Genomic DNA, 12,867 nt, shown 5'->3' on the forward strand with positions numbered 1-12,867 from the left:
AGGCCGGAGCTATGGTCGATTATTCTTCCAATCACCACAAAACTTTGGTATACTAATTAATTGGTATTGATGGGGGAATCGACTGTGTGACTGTGTTTTGTGCGAATCGGATTTAACGGCTACGCAGTCTTAATTACATCAAAACGAGTTGTTATCTAACCCGACGTTTCGACACTTTGGATGGTGTCTTCTTCAGAGGAAACAAAAAGGGTATATTTTTACTTATAAAATCTGAATGTTGTAACTTGGTCCCTACTTACGATATGTTATCCGTTTTTTTCGGAATTCACAGAACAAAATTGCGCCAAAGTGTCTACGTTAAAACCAACCAGTGTTACAAAAATCGAAGTGTAAGACATCAAACTTAAAATTAAGGCAAACAATATTAACACACATTTTGTAACCCACAGTATGTACCAAAACGCCCACCACTCGACAGTTAAAGTTAGAAAAAGCTACACAGATCAAAAAACGAAAAACATGTGGTAAGTAGGGACCAAGTAACAACATGCACATTTTATAAGTAAGAATATACCCTTTTAGTTTCCCCTGAAGAAGACACCATCCAAAGTGTCGAAACGTCGGGTTAGATAACAACTCGTTTTGATGTATTAAGACTGCGTAGCCGTTAAATTCGATTCGTAATTAATTGGAATACTATCCATCTGTTAAATTTGTTCATTATGTCAAATTTTATGTTTGTTAGCATTTAATTATTTTTTTAAAGACACGGGTACGTTTAATGCTTCCAGTGAGCTATTTGCTCTTTGAAGGAAGCACGACACTAGACAACGGACTAGCATGCCACGCCCAGTGGCACAGCCGAAAACTTTTCCTGACAGCTGCAGCGGGAATCAAACCCACGATGCGACTAAAGCACGATGCGACTATTTTACGATGTGCACGAAAATACTCATGACAAGGAATTGAATGAAAAAAGAAAGACATTCAGCTGACAATGAATGTGGCGAAACACGAATGAAAAAATGAGGATGTTAATTTTCATTTCGGATCTTCAAATTTTTCACAGTGCAGAGTGTGAGGTAGTGAGATGTGCCAAGAGAGCAGTGCTGAATGATAAATGAGTTTTACGTGATATGTGAAAAGTGAACTGTGATTAATGAGGTGTGAGCAGTGAATGAAGAAGAGAGTAAAGTGAGTAGTATGAAGCAGTGGTGAGTAAGGATTGAGAAGTGAGAGATGAACAGTGATTAATGATGCGTGAGTTGTGAGGAACGAGAAATAAGGAGTGAGAGAAAGCAGTGTGAAGAAAAGTGAAGAGGGAGCAGTGAAGTGTGAGACCTGAGCAGTGAGAACTGAACAATGAGGGGTGTGAAGCAGAGAGAAGTGAGTAGTGAGGAGTGATCAATGGAAAAATGGTAGTGCACTGTATGGAATGAGCAGTGAAAAGTGAAGTATGAGGAGTGTGATGAAGTAAGGAGTGAGAAGTGAGGAATGAAGGGTGGACTTAAAAAAATGAGAGATAATGAGTGAATGAGAAGAAAGCAGGAATAAGCAATGAAAAAAATGCATATAATATTGAATCATTTTTGAGTAAGGAGTGTAGTGTGAGACGTGACAAAGGAAGAATCAGATGTGAATAATAAGCAGTGAGGGATTAGAAAAGAAAAATATAGAGCAAGGAGTGTTACGCATTGAGAAATAAAAAAAGCGAGAAGTTAGTGTTCATAAGTTGCAACGTGTATGTTACACAGAAAAAAAACTATGAACATGTCTAGTAGGGTGGCCCACACTTATATGAAAAACAAAAATTTCGAAAAATGCCAAGTCTTACCTCCTCAATCAACTGTTTTGGACTCCCAGAAGCTACGTTCAAAATTTGAGCAAAATCGGTTTAGCCTAAGGGGGCGCTCAAAACGCTTGAAGTTTGTATGGGAAAACTTGGCCAAATGTATGCAGAAATTTTAAGTTTTCGAATTATGCCGCTAGGTGGCGCTGTAAGCGTTCAATAATCAAACCCTTTGGTATTATTGTAGGTGACTATATGCCAGAGAACTTTGTCGAAGACCGTGAAGTGATCCGACGGCTGTGAAAAAAGTTATACCCTAGGCAAAGTGAGGCAAAGTATTGAGATTTCATTATTGATATTATTCCTTTACATGTATTGGAAAAATAACAATAAAGTTTATCCTCACTTTTCCTAGGGTATAACTTTTTTCACAGACGTTGGATCACTTTGCGGTCTTCGACAAAGTTGTTTGGCATATAGTCACCTACAATAATACCAAAGGGTTTGATTATTGAACGCTTACAGCGCCACCTAGCGGCATAATTCGAAAACTTAAAATTTCTGCATACATTTGGTCAAGTTTTCCCATACAAACTTCAAGCGTTTTGAGCGCCCCCTTAGGCTCAACCGATTTTGCTCAAATTTTGAACGTAGCTTCTGGGAGTCCAAAACATCTGATTGAGGAGGTAAGACTTGGATTTTTTCGAAATTTTTGTTTTTCATATAAGTGTGGGCCACCTTAATGTCTAGCCACTCTGAGGTTTATGAACGCTCCCAGACATATATTTACCATTTCCAACCGACTGTAAGGACTTTCTTAGCATCCATTATTGATCGAATGAATGGATGAGCTACCAAAACTGAACTTTAGATCAACGTCAAAATCAATAAAACAAACAATTCTGACTAGCTAGAACCGATAGATACCTGTCTGTGCACCGATCGACGCTTCTCACTTATGCAACATGCGCCTCATGTCTGTCTCTCCCCAGTCATCACCACCCCCACCCACGAAACTCACCGTCAAGGTAAGACGAGAACTGCCACGTGAACGGGTTGACCGACGGGAAGAACACCGGACTTTGGCCCGGATGGGGGAAATCGTCCGTGTCCACGACTCCATCGAAGCTGTCGAAACTGCTCGGGTACCGGTTGAAGTAGGATGGCCTCTGATGCTCCAGTGGAACTACGATGAATTCCGCATCGTCCGACGGGTCGCTGTGTTTGCTTTCGCTCGCTGTCAATTAGAGGGAGAGATGAAGAGAGACGGAATTGGCATCTATTAGTATCGTGATCTAAACGCGATAATTAGCATGTATGATATTTCGGAATCGCGAGAAAAAAATTGTCACACGTCCCCGATAATGAACCTGTCAGACCACCCACCACGGGGAGAGATCGTGCCTGCTTAGTGCCTACACGGCACGGGGGGAATCTCCTCCGCCCGGTCGAAATCACAATGGATGAGCATGACAGTGGCTGTCGTCTGTGGATGATGACTCAATTGGCAACGCAACGCAAAATAACGATGCCATTAGGGTAATGTGGCTAGGCTGGCTGGAGTAGGTAACTGCTGCAGTGCCAGTAGTCTACTGTTAGCTAGATAGCTAGATAGTTGGGGAAGATATGTGGAAACGATTCGGTTGACTCAAGTGACATCCATTTAGATTTCGAACCGTAGCGACCAGCGGCGTTCTTGTTAGTAGGGGAGAGTGTTCTTAAATGCATCAATAAAAAAACATTTATTCAATTGGGTTGTTTAGTGAATTAAATATTGCCTTTTTCTTTAGCCTAATCGAAAGAGCTCATTTTTCTGGGTATAACGTGATTTTATTGCGTACCGATTTATTTGTTTTGATGGTTAAATAAACAAAACAGTTTTAATTTCCGTGGATAGAATGACAGTTCAATCGATAAAGTGACAGTTCGACCGAACAAAAAAATTTCCCCATACAAACTTTAAATGCATTTTAAAAATAGTTCCCGGGCACCTAAAATGATGAAATTTTGGATTTCGACTAATTTTTGGACGGAGATTCCGATTATGCAATAATCTAGATACCCCTAAAGAACCCAATTCTCTTTAACTTAAAAAAAATGCTTGTTCAAAGTTTTTTTTTTTTCAAAGGAAAATTAACAACCAGGCGTCTCCATTGGATTTACGGAAATACACACCAAACACTTCCAGTTTTTGTTTCGCTAATGTTTTCTTCCACAGAAAAAAAAAACTAAACTTCAGAAAAACGTTGCTACCCAGACAACCAGTAATCGTATAAGATGTAGCATAAGATGATAAAGTGGAGGCAATATGCGTGCATGCCTCCATTTAGGCGCATTTAAAACGTACGCATGGAGGCGATATGCTTTAACATCTTATTCAACATCTTATACGATCACTGGTTGACTGGGTAACGACCAGCAGAGAATGTTGAAAGATTCAGCAAATTTGACTGAAATTCAACTTTTTTTTTCTTAGTGAAAATTATTTGTAGTGCAAGGGTGGGACCGTTGGGCCCAACAGTCCATTTCACACTGCTAACCCCTTCAAACGAAATTGAACGTATCTGACTGAAACGGCATGCCATCCGCACTGCGCAGCGGGAAATTTTTTCCCCGAGATGATTTAGTTTGATAACGACAACAAAACATTTTACCACGGCGGTGCGGTGGGGCGGAGGTGTACTTAAACGGCGACTATTATTGCCGTAACGAATCCGACGTGTGTACGTACACAATGTGTATGCAAAAAAAGAATGCTTTACTAATGCCCGGTAATATTTTCATAACTTTTTGTTCGTTGCGCACGTTCAGTCGGGCATCGGGGGCTTTCATCTGGTATAGTAACCTACCTGTGCATGCAACGAGTGAACGAGAATAATGCAATAAATAGATTGGGTGATTTTCATCATTCAGGGAAAATTGGATTTACCCATTGTGCGAATCTGGTTAGAATGGATGCAAATGATACATAAACGATAGAAAAAATGTAGCAAATTAGACAGTTTCTATTGAATAATATTTATACAAATGCAAAAAAATCCGCACCTCCGAAGATTGTGTATTGAGTGTGCAAAACTTCGTGAGAAACCTTGGAAGAAATTCCAGCAACATTCCAACGCAACGAACTCCGAAAGAATTTCAACACCATTGGAAGAAACCCCGAATCTCTAAAGAAATTCTGGAAGAAATTCTGAAAAAAAGCTACTGAAAAAATTCTTTGAGAAACTCAGAAAAGCCATAAATATTTATCTCTGGGAGACAATTGAGGAGGAATTGTCGACAGAATCGCATAGAAAATAACTTTATAATTCCTGGAGAAATCACAATCTCTGACAGAAACTCCGTGTGAAGTACTCCTGAGCAAATTCCAGAAAGAGTCACAGCAAAAATATCGGAAGGAAATCTGATTTAAATCGTGGTAGGAAAACTGAAAACACCAGGGGTGGCTCTAAGTGGAATCCTGTAGGTTGCTCTGGGAGAAATCCCGCCTCTGAGAGCAATTCCTGGGACACCTCTGGATGATATCCCGAGTGAAACTCTAAGTAATATTCTGGAAGAAATCCCTTGAGAACTTTCCAGAGAGAATACTGTATAAGTCCCACGAGGTACTTTTGGAGTAATTTCAAACCAGTGAACCAGTGCTGTCAGGGAACTTCCAAATATGACGTCCATCGTTTAGGGGGGACGGGAGGGGGAGGTATTTCAGAATTCCTCCAGAATTACCTTCAGAGACACTGACAGAAATTCATTTGGTGATTCATATAGAATGTATTAAACATTTTCTATAATGTTTACAGAAAGAAGATTCTCGCGGGATTACTAGAAACTATTTTAGCAATATTGACTCAAATGATTCCACTTAGTATCCCTTCAGAAAGCTTTCCTGTATATGCATTCATTTAAAGGGTGATACGGTCAAAATTTGGTCACACAATTTGTTTCATAACTTATGACTGCGTACACCAAAACAGCTGATTTTTAGACCAGTAATGGTACATTATATGTAGCTTATACCATAAAATTTTCATCAAAATAGGTTTAGTATTTGCGGAGATATTGTGAATCCTGAAAACTGCAATTTTAAAATTTTGTACAAAGAGGATTCACAAATAAGAACACATTTTTACTGTTTTATTTATAGAGCCAGAGATATTTACCGATTTCAATGAAAATTTTTCTGTATGTGAAGTATGCATATCAAAATGTTGAGTAAAAATTTCATTCAATTTGATCCAGCCGTTACAAAGTTATATTTGCTTAAGTGGCACCCGGTCAGTTTTTTTCATATTCAAACTGCTACAACTTTGAAAGTATTCATACAAAATGGCTCAAAATTTTACTAAGAACATATTTTCACAATAGTATTATACTGTAAAATTTTGATAAAAATTGGAGCAGTATTGGTAGTTCTATAATCAAAATTGTGCTTTACCGACCTTAAATTTCCGAAAATTTACTATGGAGCGCCTTTGTACAACATTTTAAAAAGGTAGGTCGATTAATTTATCTATATATCAACCAATACTTAATCGATTTGGATGAAAATTTTATGGTATAAGCTACATATAATGTAGCATTACTGGTCCAAAAATCAGCTGTTTAAGTGTACGCAGTCTAGGGGCTGTCCATAAACCACGTGGTCATGAGGGGGGGTTCGGCCAATGACCATTTTGTATGGACGAAAAAAAAATTTGTATGGACTAATGACCACGCGGGGGGGGGGGGGCTAAGAACTCCCAAAAAAATGACCACGTAGTTTATGGACAGCCCCCTAAAGTAATGAATTGTGTGACCAAATTTTGACGGTATCACCCTTTATTGCGGATCCCTCCACAGATTCCTTCAGGACTTCTTCCAAGCATTTTCCTTGGGTCTTCTTCAGGAATTCCTCATGAAATTTCTCATAAGTTTCAATTTGAAACTGGTCCACGGCTTTCATCAGAAATTACTTCCAAATTTTCTCCGAGCATACTTTAACGGATTCTATTGGAAATTCCTCCAAGGATTGCTGCATAAGTTCATGCTTGTAATCCTTCATTGATTTCTTTAAACATTTCTGAAACTCCTCCAAAAATGTTGTCAAATTTTTCTCCAGGATTTTTTCCCAAAAATATCTTCAATTAATTTCTCAAAAAAAATATTCTAAAACTATGAATTTCAAATAACTCAACGTACATATGTACAGATGGGTAAATTATTGGTTAAATTGGAAAAAAAAATCCACAGCTCAGGTGAGATTTGAACTCACGACCCTTATTCGCTAGACAAGTGCTTTACCAACTAAGCTACCGAGCCAATTAATGACCCGGCAACTTAGTTGTCATAAGGTTCAATAGACATTTATCGACGTATTTTTTCAACAATTCAACCAGAACCTGCGATTTCTGCAAGGCCTTTTTAAGGGATTCAGAAATTCCTCTACAGATTTTTCCAGGAACTTCCCAAATATTTTCTCCTTCGAATTACTTCCAAATGTACCTCTTGGTTTTTTTCTCAGCATTAAGGGGATATCTAAAATTGCTTCTTCGGATATTCTCCGAGGTATTCATCCAGCAATTGGTCCAGAGATATCTTCAGAAATTGCTTCAGGATTTTTTGTCCGAAAATTCCAATAGCTTCTCTAGGAGTTCCTAAAAGTATCTCCAGAAGATTTTTAAGGGATTTCTTGAAATAACTTTACAGGGATTTCTAAGAAATTTCTGCAGGGATTCCTTAAATAATTCTTCAGTAATTTTCGTCCAAATTTCTAAAGAACTTGCTGGAAGAATATCTGAAAAAACCTGCATGTATTTTTAAACACATCCCTGGAGATGTTTCCGATAAAAATGCAGGAGCAATTTCATTAAAATTCTTGTAGAAACTTCTTCAGAAATCACTTAAGGTATTTCTCTAAAAAATCTTGGAGAAACCCTGGGAAGAATTTACAAAGAAATTCCTTTGAGATGAATTTCTGAATAAACTCCAAGGAAGAACTTTTGAACAAATCCCTGGCGAAAATTTCTTAAGAAAACAAGCGAATCCTGTCAATGTTCTGTAAATAATAAAAAAATATGAGGAAGAAATACTCATAGGAATTTCTAAAGAAAATCGCTGAAAAAAATCTGAAAACATATTTTGTTATTATGTTTTCTCAACGAAAACATATTGGGCAGAATCCTCGTATAAATCTTACGAAGTACTTTATATCTGAAGTAATTTCAGGCAAAATTTCTAATAATCTTCTTGAAGAAATTTCTCGGGAAAACCTTGGTGGTATTCCTAGAAAAAATATCGAAGAATTCAAAAGAAAATTCCCAAAGACATCAAATAAAAAATCATGGAGGATTTTTTGTAAGTATTCCTGAAGGGATCTGTGTACGGATTCCTGGAACAAAACCCTGTAAGAATTTCTGGAGAAACGCGTAGATATGAGGCCAAAAAGATCCATAGAAATTACTCTTGAGATATTTCTTAAGGACCGTAGAAATTGCTACGAATATTTTAGAATAAATTTCTTAAAAAAAATTGTGGAAAATTTATTAGAGTTATCCTTACAGGAAATGCCGGATTGATTTCTCGGGAAATACATGGAGGAATATCTAGAGGAATTTCTGCAGGAATCTGTGTATGAACTCCTGTGTGACCGAAACGTCAGGTGTTGAACCAATATCCGTTTATGATAACATAGAGACTGGAAGCCGAAAATCCCCGCTTGCATAACTCCTGTAGGAATTTCAGGCGCAATTTCTGCCGAAATCACTTAAAGCAATAATACAAGAATCTGAAGAGGAATACCTGCAGAATTTCATGGATGAATACCTGACGAAATTTCTGAACACATTTTCTCAAATAATCCCTCAAAGAATTTCTGAGAAAACCGTCGGAGAAGTTTTTGACAGAAGCCTTGTTAGGAAACAATTCACGGATGAATATTGAAGGAAATTCACAGAAGGTTTCCTTGGACTTGTGATTCTTGGACAAACTGATGGAGGAATCACATTAGGAATTTTTGAAGAAAATTTCTGAAAGAATGCCAGACAGAATTTCTGAAAGAATTATTGTAATAATTTCGAAGTTCTCGTACTGATCCCTAAAAAACTTCTGGAGTAATTTTTAGTTTTTTTTTGAGGATTTTTTGCAGAAATCTTCTAACAAAAATTTCGATTCTAGAGATAATCCTGAATCGGAAAATTAAAAAAAAAACATGTAAGACTTTCTGAAAGACATTCCTGGAAGATTTTAAGGAATCTATGGAGAAATACCAAATGGAAGCCACGGACGATTTTATAAAAAAAAGTTTCGAAATGTTTTTCTGCGGTAATCTCTAGAAAACTTTCAAGGAAATTCTCAAGGAAACTACGAATTTTCTTATCAATTTAAGAATCCCTGAAGGATTTTTCATAGAAATCTCCGAAAAATTTCCTGGTAGAATTTCTTATACTCCCTGGAAGATTTTCTGAAGGAATCGTTGGGGGAATTTCTGAGAAATAACAAGAGTTTTTATGAGTATTTGAAGGTATAAGATTTTTTATCTATATTAACGAGATTTTAAGTCCTAGGCTAGTTCATTTCGGGACTGACTTCCCTTCCGAAGGAAGAACCCACATTGTGTGAGTATGTAGCGAGTGGGATTCGATCCCAGGTCTTCGGCGTGATAGTCATGTGCTTTATCCATCACACCAGGTCCGCTCCACAAGATATAAAAAGCACGGTTTTTAAATGAACCCTTCGATTATTTTCTGGAAAATTCTCTCAAAGAATTCAGGAAGCAATTTATGCAAGATTTCCTGAAATTATAATTTGCGACATTTCGGAGGAATAACAAGCGCAGTTAATCCCTGTCGGAAACTGATGAAATTTCCGATTAATTATTTGGTAGATTTTTTGAAGAGATCGCAGAGGAACTTCGGGAGAAGTATGTAGAGAAATTCTTAAAAAAAAATCTGCCGAAATTCGATGGAATTTCTGACAAAAATTGTTAAAAAAAAGTTTCAGAAATTAAGACTGATACCCATGTTTAGATGCTATTACAATTTTTGAATTAGAACTAGCTGTCTACACGAAGATAATTTATGCCCAAGGAAGTCAAGAACGTAGCACCGTGGCGCCAACATCGACTCCGACCCCTATCTGGTGATGGTCAAACTGCGCCCAAAACTCTCCGTCATCAACAATGTACGGTACCGGCGACCGCCACGGTACAACCTAGAGCGACTGAAGCAACCGGATGTCGCCTCAGCATACGCGCAGAATCTCGAGGCCGCGCTGCCAGACGAGGGCGAGCTCGATGAGGCCCGTTTAGAGGACTGCTGGAGTACAGTGAAAGCAGCCATCAACGACGCAGCCAAGAGCACCATCGCGTGCGTGGAACGGAATCGACGGAACGAATGGTTCGACGAAGAGTGCAGAACGGTTTTGGAGGAGAAGAACGCAGCAAGGCGGTAATGCTGCAGCAAGGGACTCGACAGAACGTAGAACGTTACAAACAGAAGCGGAAACAGCAGACCCGCCTCTTTCGGGAGAAAAAGCGCCACCTGGAAGAAGCGGAGTGTGAAGAAATGGAACTGATGTGCCGTTCCCAAGAAACACGAAAGTTCTATCAGAAGCTCAACGCATCCCGCAACGGCTTCGTGCCGCAAGCCGAAATATGCAGGAATAAAAACGGAGGCCTCTTGACGGACGGACGTGAGGTGATCGAAAGGTGGAAGCAGCACTTCGATCAACACCTGAATGGCGTGGAGAACGTAGGCACGGGAGCCCACGGCAACGGAGGAAACGACGACGCCAGTGCAGTGGAGGACGGGAACGAACCAACTCCCACGCTGAGGGAAGTTGAGGATGTCATTCACCAGCTCAAAACCAACAAAGCAGCTGGTAAGGATGGTATCTCAGCCAAACTCATCAAGATGGGCCCAGAAAAGTTGGCCACCTGTCTGCATCGGCTGATAGTCAGGATCTGGGAAACCGAACAGCTACCGGAGAAGTGGAAGGAAGGGGTAATCTGCCCCATTCACAAGAAAGGCGACCATTTGGAATGTGAGAACTTCAGGGCGATCACTATTTTTAATGCTGCCTACAAAGTGCTATCTCAGATCATCTTCCGTCGTCTGTCACCTAAAACGAATGAATTCGTGGGAAGTTATCAAGCCGGCTTCATCGACGGCCGGTCGACAACGGCCCAGATATTTACCGTACGGCAAATCCTCCAGAAATGCCGTGAACAACAGGTCCCAACGCATCACCTGTTCATCGACTTCAAAACGGCATACGACAGTATCGACCGCGCAGAGCTATGTAGAATCATGGACGAAAACGGCTTTCCTGGGAAGCTGACTAGATTGATTAAAGCAACAATGGACGGCGTGCAAAACTACGTAAGGATTTCGGGTGAACTATCCAGTTCATTCGAATCACGCCAGGGTGATGGACTCTCATGCCTACTCTTCAACATCGCTCTGGAAGGTGTGATGCGACGAGCCGGGCTCAACAGCCGGGGAACGATTTTCACAAAATTCGGACAATTTGTGTGCTTTGCGGACGACAAGCGAAAACTCAAAAACAAAGTACATGCTGGTAGGCGGAACCGAAAACGACCGGATCCGTCTGGGTAGTAATGTTACGATAGACGGGGATACTTTCGAGGTGGTGGAGGAATTGGTCTACCTCGGATCCTTACTGACGGCTGACAACAACGTGAGCCGTGGAATTTCCTCTAAGAGTTACGTCTGTTTGTCTGTGGTACTACTATACTGATTTGGTACTGAACCATATCAGTACAGTCCAAACCAAAACAATGCAAAAACAATTCACAAAAAAAAAATCGTTTTCGAGGAAGGCTAAAACTGATAGTTGCACTGAAATTCAATTTAACCGAAAAAAAAACCAACTCAATGGTACAAAATTAACCGTGCTAAGGTCAAACTCAACCAGTCCGTCACTAATAACTATCCACGAGGACTGATAATGACCTTTCATGTTCATCGTAACGTAAATCAAGATCACAGCCACTGGCACTGGCAGAATTACATCTGTCAGAACACAGAACGACCAACGCAAACGGTGACACACAAGCATACCGTCATCAATGCTCAGCGAACCGCAACAGACAAAACAGTAGTGAAGCTGCAGTTTCATGCTCGATACAGTAGGTACGTGGGTACCAGCAGATATGCAGCTCGGAACCATATTGATCAGAATTTGAACCGATTCGTGTATCGGATTCAATTCAATTTCTATCTCTGGTTATTTAGGCGTAGGTATTGTTCTCAATTATCACTCCGAAGCTCAACGGCGAGGGCGGAAGCTTTTGCACTGTTTTAGCTGGTTGTGATGTGACCGCAGTCGCTGCATACATCGAACTGTATTATTTCTGTGATTTTCTAAACACGTTTCATGAATTTTGAAGGCTATCGCTTCCTGCACTTTGAGCATATAATGCATATGTGTCCTCTACCTACAGCATAAAAGCGATGCACCGCCATATCGCCGCCGACGACAATCTCATCAAACGAAAAACAAACGGCAAAATTTAAACGTCCACCATGCTTTCCGATTGTCCTAAGGCACGGAACTAGGGGGGGGGGGATTAGGGCGCGTTCAATGCACCGACAGACTGGCGTGCATTATGGCCGGGTGTCAACGAACAAAAATGACAGCTTTTGGCTGACTGGGGAAGTCTCATTCCTGGTCTCGTCTCGTTAACGTGAATTATCCGGTACCATTGTCATTCATCATAAACGATGTACACGCTAGCACAACATATTCGAAGTGTCTGGTTAAATGTATTATGGCTATGCTCTCTTAAATTCATACATTCCATATGTATTTTAGAGAGCATCGCTTATATTGCTTTGACTGAGTTCGTGCATTGAAGCATGATGATCTTTACCCCATAAAATGCTGCGTCAGTTAACGACAATCCCTTAAATAATGCATAAAGACTGCCCCAGAAAGTATGGACGCACTTAGTCTTCAGTTGTCTGTGCCTGATCGATAATTCTTGTTTCAGGCTTTGTTTTGACTGTTTCTGCTTACCATAGGATCGAAAATTCAAACGTTCTTTGCCACGATGAACATTGGAATTCGAAATGGTAGCTTTTTTGGTCATACCTCGCTCTGTGTAGGTTAGAAGATTTTTC

The 12,867-nt window shown here is 39.8% G+C and overlaps 1 protein-coding gene across 1 annotated transcript in view; it reads right to left on the reverse strand.

The window, feature by feature from the left end:
- LOC109429555 (uncharacterized) overlaps window positions 1-12,867 on the reverse strand; it is a 76,019-nt gene that overhangs the window by 25,703 nt on the left and 37,449 nt on the right. The window contains exon 2 of the mRNA XM_019705532.3: window positions 2,772-2,987. Coding sequence (XP_019561077.3) covers window positions 2,772-2,987 — 216 coding nt within the window. The remainder of the gene's footprint in view (window positions 1-2,771; window positions 2,988-12,867) is intronic.

This window comes from Aedes albopictus, chromosome 2, assembly GCF_035046485.1.
Source record: "Aedes albopictus strain Foshan chromosome 2, AalbF5, whole genome shotgun sequence".
Classification (NCBI taxonomy): domain Eukaryota; kingdom Metazoa; phylum Arthropoda; class Insecta; order Diptera; family Culicidae; genus Aedes; species Aedes albopictus.